Raw genomic sequence first — 12,741 nt, 5'->3', positions numbered from 1 at the left:
TTGGACAGATCTAACCAATTCTTTTCTGCCAAGTTTCCTCCTGGACCAGTAAGTTGGTCAAAGCCAGAGCCAGTCTCTGGCTAAGGGACCGTTTTTCCCTGGTCTGCATGGAGGTCAAACACTGGTTCTCATCCTACTGACATCTTATTTTTGGACCAGCAACCTCCAAATTATCTTCCCTACAATAACAGTTCATCGTTTAAGTACCCCTTGCCTCACAATCAACTCAACAAAGCGATGTACGTTTCTCAACTCTAGGCTTTCTCGGGGTCTTTTTAAGGTTAATGTGGGTCACGACTCCCCGGGAGGAAGAATACACTTGAAGTTTCTCAAACTTATTTGTTAATAGTGTGAAATCAGGGTTCCGTGGACCACACTTTGGGAAACCCTGCTGTAGCCACACTTAGCTGGATAACCAGTACTTCAATATCCCAGCACTGTAGGGCTGGATCTCAGGTCCATGTGCTTGCCCGCCTGCTCGAGTGAGTTTCTGGTGGTGTTACCTGTTGCACTCCTCCACTAAGGCCTCCCTCTCTTCCTTGCTGGGGTTCTTTTGCCGGTCGTAGGCCTGGTACAAGATTTGCTGGGATGCGGGCCCCCATTTGAACCGGTTGCGACGCATCTTCTTGTTGGCGGGCTCAGAGCAGGCATCATCGGACTGCCCAGGCCCCTGGCTCTGTTGACTGAACTCTGGAAAGAGAAACAGCAGCTGATCCTGACTGCTTTTGTCTGTCATATTTCCAGAACTCTGGACTGTCTGGTTGAACTCTGAAAAGAGAAAGGAGTAGATTTGATAGGGTCTGTAGCCTTCACTTGGCAGACAGATAGACAGATAGACAGACAGACAGACAAAAACACCTTTATTCCTCTCCCCTAAGCTTTGCCATCTGCCGTTAGGACGTGTGGGGCCGTGGGGTCCAGAGGGGAAGCCCACAACAGGCCCCTCACTGCCCACTTCAGTTTGCTCCACCAAAGCCACCGCTTTCCTCTCTCTGAAGGAGCTCCCATGTGGCCCAGCCACCGTCTGAGTGGCAGTGTGTTTTCATCGGCTCACTGGCCCTCAGACATGAAGCAAGCCTCTGAATCCTGAACTCTTGTATTCTGGTGTCCAAGAGGATGAGCTCAACTAAGTCTCAGGTCTAGAGGTAAAGGGCTCAAGGATACAATATGCTCTTAGACAAAATATTCAGAAACTAAAAACAGCTCTCCCCAGCACTCCTCTCTCCTCATGCATCCTAGGCGTCTACCTTATGATGTTATCCCCTCAGAAAAACCCAAAACCTGTTCACTATTACTTAGGAATAAATATAACTGGAGTTTTAGAATAGAAAGAGAAGAAGCTCTCAGATTTCGGATAATTTCAAAGGCAATGGTGTGTGTGTGTGTGTGTGTGTGTGTGTGGTGTGTCCAGGGGTCCATTTATGAGGGAAACAGCCCAAGAAGGAAAGGTCTTACGGATCTGCCTCACTTTTGACAGACGGCAAATGCAGAAGACTGCAAACACAGGACCTTTCTAGCAATGGCATTTAAAGAGTTGGAGAAAGATAAATTTAGAGAAAGTGATGCTCCCCGTCAATTCCCAGGATCCGGGTACATAGTGACCCTCAATACATTTTTTTGTTGAATGAAAGAATGAAAGGTGGCAGCTCACCCACTGGGGACACTCTAGCCCATGTGGTTTAAGTGAGATTTACTTTTCACTTGTGGGAGACGAGAACTTTGTTTTCATCTTCCTCAGAACTACATGAACCAGGGTTCAGAGTCATTAGTTCCATTTTACAGATGAACAAACACAGAGGCCAACCACCCTGCCAAGCAAGGACACATGACAGATTCACTTCCTAACTCCCAATCCCCAGGTTCTGGACTTTGATGTTTTTCTTTCTTGGTTCCTGGAGTCACTTCTGCAGGTGTCGGAGGCAACTTGATCCAAAATTCTCCAAGGTTCAGAGTCAGGCCACTATTTAATGCTCAAATTCCCTCTACGACACCCTGCCACGTGGTCTTCCAGTCTACACCCCTCCAGCGATGGGGAACTTACTACCGGTCTAGGGATCATTTTCCATTTTGGCCCATCCTCAGGAACAGTGGGCCTCTAACCAGCCTGAACCTGAGACTCTGCTACAGGCTGTGCTGGGCTTCATCTGAACTGGTTGCCGACTGGCCAAGTTCTAAGTAGTGTCTGAACCTGTCCCTGGGGCCTAGGATTTGGGTCCTACCCACTCTGGAGGATTCTCAGGCCACTTTCAGCTCCGTGTTCAGTGATTCCCAATAACTGCTTCAGACACCTCGAGAGAAGCCCTGCCCAAGCTCTGGGCAGGAAGCCACTGCCTCAGTTTTGGCTAATGGAGGGCCCAAGCCAAGTCACCTAACTCTCCCCACCACCTGCTTCCCTGCCTGTGGGATGGGACCGGGTGAAAACCTAAGGGGGCACTCAACAGTCTTTCAGAACATCTATCTCTAGTCAGAATGATGATGGGGACCCACATTCCTAGGGAGGCCATGTTTTTCAAGTGCCTCCACACCTTTTACATTACTGGGTCTCCATGGCCACCGGCTGGTACGGCCACCTGAGGGACAGCAAGAGCGGGGAAAGAAGTTCCTCGCTCAGAGGTCTGTCTCAAGGTCTCCTCTCCTCCCTGTGGCGTCACCAAGAGTAAGAGGCAAGGCCAGTAAGGATAATCCCGAGGACCCAGGAGCCACAGGAGGCTCTTCCTGTACTCCCAAATACTGATCATGACAATGAATGTGTATTGAGCCCCCGGTGTGGTGGGGTATCCAAAAGGTCCATCTAACTCTTACAACATCTCCATGCAAGAAGTCTGGTCTTCTCCGTTTTGTAGCTGAAGAAACTGAGGTTCAGACTGCTTATAGGACTTGCCCAAAGTTGTATGGATGTGAGGCACAGGCCACAGCCCTATAGACACGAAGCCTCCTTAATCAGCAACCTTTGCATCGTCTCTTGGTACAAACCAAACCCAAACAATACATCCACAAAACCATCACATCTGATTTGGGTGGAGGTAACAGAACTGACTAATTTTGTCTGTGGTAGGTGTGAGGCTCCCTCACGGCGGCCCAGAGTTTGGGGTGGCCTCTGTCTGAGGGCTGCCTTCTGGGGAGGCAGCCTCCCTGCATGCATGCCCAAATTGGCCAGGCTGCCTTGATTGCAGGTGCCTGGAAACATCTGGGCTCTGCCCACCTCAGGGCCCTAGCCTCTGGAGTTTTGAAGAACTAGACTTCGGCCCATCCTCCAGCCACCACCATCTCTCCTCCGCTTCCTTCTAGATCAATGGGGGGAAGCAGAGAGACAGAAAATGTTCTGGTTTCAGCAGCCTCTTTATAGGCTCAGGAGCTAGCTTGGACAAGAAGATTCTCTACATGTGCATGGGCCCATGAATATTATCACTGATATTATCATTTTTCATTTTTCAAAAAGTACGCCTTTTTAAATGCTCCCCCCTGGTTTGAGGGGTAGGGGAGGAAAAAATGAAACAAGATGGGATCGGGAGTGAGACAAACCATAAGAGACTCTTAATCTCACAAAACAAACTGAGGGTTGCTGGGGGGTGGGAGGGTAGGGATAGGGTGGTGGGGTTATGGATACTGGGGAAGGTATGTGCTATGGTGAGTGCTGTGAAATGTCTAAGCCTGACGATTCACAGACCTGTACCCTTGGGGCAAATAATACATTAAATGTTAATAAAAATAATTTAAAAAAATAAATGCTCCCCCCTTTCTCCTTTCACACGTTCCATCTCACTTGCTAATTTTTATCCCATGCTTGTGTATCTTGTATTCATCCTGCAAGAATTGGGTCCAATGCCACCTCCTCTAGGAAGCCCTCTGTGATATCTCCAGGCAATTTAGCAATTCCTCTGCTGCCCCTTGTGTACACCTTTATAACAGCTCTTAGAAAGCGACAGTCATTATTTACTTAAACATGCCATTTCCCCCATCAGGTGGTAAATCCTGGAAAAAAGAGCCCGTGCATCTTACAGCCCAGGACAGTGTTTGACACCTAATTGATGTTCAAATAATATTTACAGAATGAAGGAATGTTTCTTAAGATTTAGACCTCATGTGGCTTTAAAACAATAATGATTTTAAAAATCCCTTGCAGGGGAAAAAAAAAAAATCCCTTGCAGGGACAGTCTCATCTCAAGCATCTTGAGAAACTTTCTGGGACGTGTGTCTTTTTCACAGCTTCTAACTGGCCTTTCCTGGATCTCTCTGCTTTCTGAGAGATCCACTGAACACAGGGAGGCAGCTCAAACTGGAGATGCCACATGAGGCTTGCACTGGAGTGAGGGTAGGCCCAAGGGTTCTCTGGCCTTCGGAGACTGTGGCTCCTGAGAATGTTCTCAGACTCTCCAGGAATCACAGAGAGTTGCTTCATGTCAGAAACACAAATTCTTAAAGACCTAGCCACTGTGGGTGGTGAATCAACCCCTAGTTTAAAAGGGGCCCCTTCTCCTATGCAGCAAAGACCTCTGCCTTTGCTTCTTCTCATCTGTCCATTCATTGCTTCCAACAAACAGCCGCCCTAGGAGATGGAGATCTAAAACCTTTCCCTCCTCCAGTAAGCCTTACTGCCCACGGGCACAGAGACAATAAATACTGAAAACAATCACTTGAGAGCACTATGTTGTAGAAAACAAGAAAGATTTTTTAGAAAGTGGACATCCAGTGAGGGGGGAAAAAACCCAACCCAGAAGGTGGTGGAAATTAGTATCTTGATGAAGAGAGAGGAGCCCACGGCCCAGAGGACAGTGGATGGGAAGAGGACAGTGGGATGGGATGGCCCAGAGGACAGTGGATGGGAAGAGTGGAAAGCGCATACAAAATTTTCCTGGGAAAAGGGCCAGATCAAAATAATTAAAGGATAATGTAAAAGCATATTCTCCTAAAAATAAAAACAGTCCATCATTCAAATGCAGTTCAAACTTCCCTATGCTTCAAAACAAAAATCTCTTGGTATTACTGACTGGAAGAAATCTTGGGACAGAAAGAAAATTTGGGGATGGAAGTGGGAATGACAGTAACTGATTGGCCAGTGTCTCAAATGGAGACACTGCAGCTGTGTCCTGATTTAGCCAGAGCCGCTTCCTCATCAGACAGGGTCATCAGCTGAAGTCTCAAAACTGTGTCGATATTGACATGTCAGGGATCATCCTAAATTGCTTTGGGATGAGAGTGCTCCCGCTCCCAGAAACAGGATTGAGTTCTGACTGTATCTGTATCTATAGCTATCTTCTGTTTTGTACATGCTCTCCAGAGGGGAGGAAAAGAACAGTATTAGTGATCAACAGGTATGGATGGCTACAGGACGTCTTCCTTGGGAACTCCGATCTGCGGCAAGGAGAGCTGTTTGGTTTAGTTTGGGGACAACAGTCCACTGTTACCTACTTGGTTTCAAAGAGAAGGATGCTGGAAGCGGGGACCAGAAAATTCAATGTACATTGCACACACTAATGGACTCATCAAGGCAGCTGGCTAGGTAGTAAGGAACCATGGAAGAAGAAAATGAAGGAAATCAATCCCCTGTATAACTATGAAAACCAAATCCACCTGCCAGCTTCCTTGTATCTGCCAAATGCTCCGCAGGCCTTCTGGATGTAGAGGAAACTGAGGCATCCCACAGGGGTCAGAGTTAGGGCAAAGGTCACTCCAGGTTGAGGTCCAGCAGGGATTAGAGCACTTACGTCGGAGGATCTCTCGTTGCTTTCGGACGTACCAGGTGTAGAGGGCTGCGCGCTTCTGGGTCTTCATGGGGGTGCCCTTGTTGAGATGCTGAGAGAGGTGGGACTGGTTGAGACCCGTGACATCGACCACTTCCCTCTGGGGGATGTTGTGCTGCTGCATGTAGCCCTTAATCATTTTGGCAGCCCTCCAGGGGTCCTCGCTAGACAGATAAGCAGACAGTTAGGATTTTGGTGGAAGATGTCTGGGTAGAAATATTCCCTTTTTAGGGCTTTTACCTACACTCTGTGCAAAACCCTGATCTTCACCCACTTCTTCCATCTGCCCAAGTGACATCCAGGGGAGAGAGGTAAGGCCAAAACAGAACCTAAAGGAAAGGGAGACAAGAGCTCCTATACAGTATACTCAGTCCCGGTCATCGGAGATCAGGAGGATAAAGGTGGTCATCGGAGATCAGGAGGATAAAGGTGACAATGACGTCCCATCTTCAGGGATGGGGAGGCACTACCAGCACTCACTTTCTTTAGCAGAGAGAAAAGTTCCTATTTTATTTTGCTTTCCTTCCTTTTCCTGGAAAGTGAGAGGCGTGAAGGCAAAAGGCCTTCTGGAAAGTGGAGATGCCATTAACTTGGGGCTGGGCGGGCTGATCCTGCAATGACAGGGGGCAGCACCAGTCTGGAATTCCAGAACTTTTCCACATTATTTCCTTTCTGAGTAGGTGTCTCAGTTTTTTTGTCCTATAAAATTGGAGTGAAACATTTGTGTCCATCTACCTGAGAAGCAAGGAGGACTTCTCAGCCAAATGTTAAACAGTTTTCAGAGTTTCAGAAAAGTTTTTTAAAAATACAATGATGTTCCTCCTCCCAGAATGAAGAATCACTCCAGGGAGGTAACGCAAGTTTAAAAACCAACCAACCAACCAACCAACCAAACAAAAAACAACCCTCCACAGCCCCACCTCCCAGACGAAACCTAATGGGGATGGATAATTTCAAATCAATTTTTTTAAAGATTTTATTTATTTATTTGACAGAGAGAAAGATCACAAGTAGGCAGAGAGGCAGGTAGAGAGAGGAGGGGAAGCAGGCTTCCTGCTGAGCAGAGAGCCTGATGTGGGGCTCGATCCCAGACCCTGGGATCATGACCTGAGCCGAAGGCAGAGGCTTAACCACTGAGCCACCCAGGCGCCCCTCAAATCAATTTTTGAATAAGATATTAACCATCCCAAATGCCATGGTTTCTCCTATTCTTACCCTGACCCTATCAGGGAAGAAATATATCTGGAAGGCAATGTTTCTCATCAATTTCAAGAATGGGATAAGAACTTGATTATACTTCTCATTTCTCAGAATATACGCAAAAAGCTTCTCTACAGCAATGTACTAGGGTTTTTGAATTTTATTTATTTAAAGTGCTTTCAACTTTGCCAATATATTTTCTTGCTTATTGAATAGGTGACTTCAAAGTGAGAAGTGTCACTTAAAACAAGAAATTTTAAAAATGAGGCACAATATAGAACAAAAGTATTCATACCACATATCCACATATACTATTTGATACAGTTATATATTTAACGTAAAAAAAGACCCAGTACCCCTTTACTATATGCTGACGTGTATAATAGTCTGATAGAACATGAAAAAAAATGAAGAAAAAACCTGAGTTTGAAACAAAACAAAAAAGAACATGTAAAGCAGAGGATAAAACAGAGATACTGTTGCAAATGAAATGGTCATTTCTAAATGGTGCCTATCACATGGCAAATAAAATTTATTTTTGTTTAACGAATTTAAAAATTTGTAAGTAAACATATTTTGTAAGCATCTGAATAACTAGTTATTTTAACAAGTCTTTGATATTAAATTCGTGAGATCACAGGCTTTAGCAGAGATGTTTTGAAAGACACACTTTTAAGATTAATTATATATATATGTCAATACATTTCTCAAGTATTTATAAAGGTACATCCAAGTGATGAAACATAATGAACTAACAAGGACAAAAAATGCGAAAACGCAATCCATTTCACACATGGAAAATATCCACAGGACGCAAATACCCGTGTAAACATCAGCGATCATTTTAACGCTTGCTTCTGGGGAATATTTCCATAGATATTTTTAGGGTAGAAAAACACTTTCAACAGATACAATTGCTTTGGAACTTAGAAAACGTCTTTGGATTTTCAAAGTTAATTGCTTTAACAGATTCTTTGACTCTTTGTTTTGTTTAAATTTCTTTACCTGTGTTCATTTCGTCTGTCTAGGAAACCTAGCAAAATAGTTTACTGTTCTAAGATGGAAAGGTTCTGTGGAAAGAATAATTAGTTTAACAACTGGGAAAGTTAAGAAAAAAAAAACACAGGGAAACCCTACAAACTCGAGCAAACACTTCAGCCCGTATTTAATGACAAGAGCCAGGGGGAAGATGGCGTAGTTATACCTTTACAGCTCTCTGACCCCACAATTCACCTGTATTCACCGGGAGGACCCCAGAGAGCTGGTTACGTTTGTCCATTTGAAAATACAGCTTAGATCAAGAGGTTCCAAAGCCCGACAAATACACGGATCCCGAGAAACACGAGCGGCCACTGTGCTCGGAGCGCAGGTGTCAAACGTGCGACCCCGGTGCCGGGAGTGGGCCCAGCACGCTCCTTTTCAAACAGGGACTCTGCTGCCCAGGAGCAGGAAAGCCCTGGACCCCCGTACAGTTCGCCCCGAGCTCCTTCAGAAGCCTCAGCTCTGGCTTCCTTCCTTTCCAAACGCCCGGGCTCCCGAGGCAGCTCCAGCCCGGAGCGCGGGGCCAAGCGGTGCGCCGTCCCGGACCTTTCCTTCTTGCCTTTCCCTTCCAGGAGTCCTGCGTCCAGCAAAGACACTTCCGTTCTGTTCTTTCCACTTTACCGGAACAGGGTGGGCAAAAAAGGGAGTGGTCGGGAGCCGACCGTGCAGTGACCTGGGAACCGCTAGCAATTTCTTGAAAAATTACTTTAATAAAGTCTGAGCACTCCCGAAGGTGGGGGAGGGAAGGCGGCACCCGCCTGGGAAAGGAGGGAAAACCGTGGGTCTGTCCTGTGTCTCTACGTCTCCAGCCGGGTGAGGGTCTCTGCCCCTCGCCTCCCTCCCCGCCCCACGGGAGCCAGGCTGCGCGGAGGGCACAGGGCCGAGGCCGTGTCTGCTCGTGCGCACCGCCCCGGGGCGGCCCGGACAGCCCAGCTTAGGTGCCGGGGGGCCTGGCGGGGAGCGCCCCGCAGCGCCGAGCGCGTGCACGGGCAGGAGCCCCGCGTCTGCGTTCGGACTTCCTTCCCTCTCTAAGCCGCGTTTACAACTTCACCAATGAATAACCCGCCTCTCTTCTCAACCTAATCACAACTCTTTGTGTATCTTTCTGTTGATGATTTATAGAAATAAATTAATAACACCCTAACTCCACGTGCTGCCGTTTATGTTACATCTCTGCTGTGTCCAGCCCAGCGCGGGGCTGGGTGCGGAGGGGGCCCTGGGTCGCCTCGGGCTTCGCAGAACGTCCCGGAACCCCGCTGGAAGACGCACGCTAGCGGCCAGGTGGATGCGCCCGGGCCCCGCGGGCTTCCCGTGGCAGGCGGCCGGGAGCTCGGTTAGACTGCCCGGCCTGCACGACCTCCAGGCCGCCCTGGAGCCCCAGCGGCTCCTCTTCCGATCCCTCACCTTCCTGCGCCCGAACCCCGGCGGTAACGAAACCGCCGCCGCTCGGGGGAACCGCGAGGGAAGAACCTCAAACCTACGAACAGCAAAAAAAGTACTTCGGAGGGGAAAAATCTAGAAATCCCCAATTATCTTTGCTAGAGAGTAAGCCGCTGGGTCCCCAGATGGCAAATTCAAATGCAAGGTCACATCCCACCCCCAAACTGCTGCTGCGGCCGGGACACCGAGGCTGCCTTACTCGGGACGCGGCTTTGGTTTCGGCCCCTGTCCTGAAATCTCGACGCTGAAGGGTCCGAGGCCACGCAAGGCACTCGGTCCTAAAGCCAAGGGGCCGGGAGCGACATGCGGTCTAAGGGCACCGCTCGGCTCCTTGGATAATTAGTAACTAGCTGTCAAAGCCCTAGGCCGGTCGGGGAGGCCCAGCAAAAGATCCCAGGCCCGCCAGGCGGCCCGAATTCCGCGAGGACGCCGGGATGTCGGCGGCCAGGTCTGGAAACGCCCTTCTTTCTCAAAATGCCACCAAATCCGCTGCGAAGGCAGTCTCAGCCGCACTTGCCCCGGCTTCCTTAGATACGTGTTCCTTTTGCCCCGTGCGGGTGCGCCCCAGCCCTACAACACGCAAACGTTTCCCTTTGCAAATCTAACCTGGCCCTGAGGATTCCGGATAACCCTAGGGCCTTGCAGGGGCGCTGCAGATGGGAGTGCCCTCCGGAGAGCTCGCCCCCCGGATCCCGGCCCCGGGCGCCGCCAGTCCCTCTACAAAGAACAGCAGGACGCGGTGCCAGACGCCGGCCCGCGTTTCCCGGGACGGGAGAGGCGGCGCGCGGGAGAAACGTTCGGCCAGGGACCTGTGCGGGCGGGAGCCTCTGCTCACGGGAGGTGGCCACTGACTCACTGCACCCACTCGCACCTCCAGTCGCGCGAGCACACCTCCCGCCCAGAGCTCCGCCGCTCGGGCTCTCCCAGGCCCGGAGGGCCCCTCGGGTCCCGGGCGCTGGCCTGGGGACCGGGAGATGGAGCCTCGGGATTCAGGGCCCTCCGAGTGCGGCACTGGGAGGGGTCCAGGTGTTGGGAGAGAAGCGGAGCACCCCCCCCCCCGGGGGGGGGACTTCTCTGGTGGGAAACAGGGTCGCGCGCAGTGTCACTCAGGCACAAGGCCCGGGCTTCAGGGGTTGGGGCGCGTACTCCCCACCTCGGTCCGCGCCTACCTGAGCATCCGGTCCACCTCCGCCCGCTGCTCCGCCGCCTCCTCGGTGTTGAGAGCTTGCAGCTCCTTGAGGATGGGAGGGGTGTCATAGTCGTCCCCGTCTTCGGAACCCTCGTCCCCAGACAAGCGACCCTTGGCGTGGCCGTTCGTGAGCGTATGAAAGACTGGCTTGGTGTCGGGGTCGGCCCCGTTCCCGGGGGACAGGGGCAGCGTCTCCAGCTTCACCCCGAAACTCGGGGATGGCAGCAACTCCTCTAAGGCCTGGACCAGCACCTCCTTGGTGACCCCGGAGCTCAGCAGGGCGCTCAGGAGTTCTTGCTGGAGCGACGTAAGCTTGGACACCATTTTCCAAGGACAGAAAAAGAAGGGGGTGAGGGGGTGGGTGGGTGCAAGAGAGGAGGGTGGAGGGGAGTTTCACAAACGAACCCCAAGTCCAGGAGCCCCCCCCACCCTTCAGCCTCCAGACACCTGTTAACTCCCCAGGGTCCCGGAGTCTCCTCCGAGAGGAGCCAGAAAACTTCTAACTTGCCATGATCGCCACCATTAGGCCATATAAGATATGCAAATTAACGGGGAGGGCCCGGCTTTCGGCAAGATGCAAATGGTCTTGGGGAGGGGGGAAAGGGAGAGAGGGAGAGCATGAAGGGGCAGACGTGGAGAGCTGGAGACCCAGACCGGGAGCAGGGCATGCCAGGGTCCATTGTACTCACGCTGGGGGGCTGAAGACCTTCTTGTAGTGGTTCTGTTTATCAGCCAAACTTTAGCTGACCTTTGGACTTGGTAAGCAAGCAGCTTGCAGCCTCGGTGTGGGAGGCTCCGGGGCTTTTCCAGACGCCGCCGGCCCAGGTTTAGTCTGGAGAGAAGAAACTGCATTTCAGGGGTGCAGGTGAGAGCTGGAGGAAGCTGGGGTGCCCTTGGAAGGAGACGGAGGAGGGTGCGAAGAGTAGAGGCGCCTTCCGACGCATCCCAAACGACGCAGGTGGTGGGCAGGGACAGCCAGCGGGGTGAGGAGAAACTGCCCCCTAGGGAATGGACGTGGAGACTCGGAGGAAACGGGGGTGGCAGGCGGGGTGAGTGCGGATCGCGGTGACCCCATTTAGTTCTACCCGTACTATTTTAAAAAGCATACCCCAGGCCTTCCCCAGACGAGTCTTGGAGGTTTGGATTCGCAGAACTGCCGGCACGAGAGCGTAGGCGACAGGGAAGGAGGCCCCCACTAATTTATGGCCCAGGGAGCAGCCAAAGTTGAGGTCCTCCAGCCGCCGGGCTGCCCCAGCACCTAGGTCGGCCAAGCCGCGGGGGAGCTGGCCGCCTGGGCCAAGCTCTCCGTTTAAACCCAGAATATCAAAGCGCCTCTGCTTTTCCGGCGAAACTAGGATTGCAGGGCCTTCTTTCGAACAGTGAAAGCAAACCTTGGCCTGCAGCTGGCTGGAGGGACAGTGGGAGCCGCGTGTCCCCCGGCCCACTGCCTTCTGGTTTATTCGCAGCTCCAGGACCCAGCGGTTCTCCCGGCCAAGGACTGAGCTCCTCCGAGGTGAAGTCAACCAACCAAGGCAGTGGCGGGAGGGAGCCAGCGCCCACGAAGACGCTGAGGGAGTGAAGATTTTTACCACCTTGGCCTGGGTCAGGAAGGAAGCCCGACCTTTCAGTTCTATGGGAGTTTCACCTGCATCTCCCCTGTCAGTGTGGGAAGGAAGGAGGCCTGCGGCACCCCTGGACCTACATACAGGCTGGCCCTGACCTGCAGTAGAACAGGGCAAGGAGCTTTTTAGGATCCACAGTTTGTACACCCATAGCTCCCAGGGCAGAGGAACCCCAGCCCTCTTTAAGCCTCAGTTTCCTCATCCGTGAAATACTGATGCCAGTAGTGCTGGGAGAGGGGCGTTGTATACATTGAATGAGACCACCTGTGAAACCCTTGGCTTAATAATTGGTGTTTACACTTTTCAGTCTGGGAAAGGGAGGAAGCCAGTTCCCAGTAGGAAAAGCTAACCCCTGGGGCCTTAGCTTCTCAGAATCAGGCAGATCCAGAGCTGGGCCCAGAGGGACTGGGAGATTAGGGACAAAAATTCACAATCAGCAGGGAATTTGCAAAGGAGCTTCTAATCAAATTCTCCTACCATTCCCACCTTTAAAAGACAATTAGGAGGA

The 12,741-nt window shown here is 51.1% G+C and overlaps 1 protein-coding gene across 4 annotated transcripts in view; it reads right to left on the bottom strand.

Annotated features, from left to right (window-relative positions):
* The window catches only part of HNF1B (HNF1 homeobox B), a 52,205-nt gene extending 40,964 nt beyond the window's left edge, over nucleotides 1–11,241 (bottom strand). For 2 of the 4 annotated variants that reach the window (XM_032843231.1, XM_032843232.1), the window contains exons 1-3: nucleotides 10,592–11,241; nucleotides 5,706–5,905; nucleotides 504–768 (exon numbers count right to left, since the gene is read on the bottom strand). In XM_032843231.1, coding sequence (XP_032699122.1) covers nucleotides 504–768; nucleotides 5,706–5,905; nucleotides 10,592–10,935 — 809 coding nt within the window. In that variant the 5' untranslated portion in view covers nucleotides 10,936–11,241. The remainder of the gene's footprint in view (nucleotides 1–503; nucleotides 769–5,705; nucleotides 5,906–10,591) is intronic. The other 2 variants (XM_032843233.1, XM_032843234.1) reach the window with 1 other exon arrangement.
* Nucleotides 11,242–12,741: the final 1,500 nt, after the last annotated feature.

This window comes from Lontra canadensis, unplaced genomic scaffold, assembly GCF_010015895.1.
Source record: "Lontra canadensis isolate GAN:19392208 unplaced genomic scaffold, GSC_riverotter_1.0 scaffold137, whole genome shotgun sequence".
Lineage (NCBI taxonomy): Eukaryota > Metazoa > Chordata > Mammalia > Carnivora > Mustelidae > Lontra > Lontra canadensis.
This window is presented reverse-complemented; position numbering and strand designations above follow the sequence as displayed.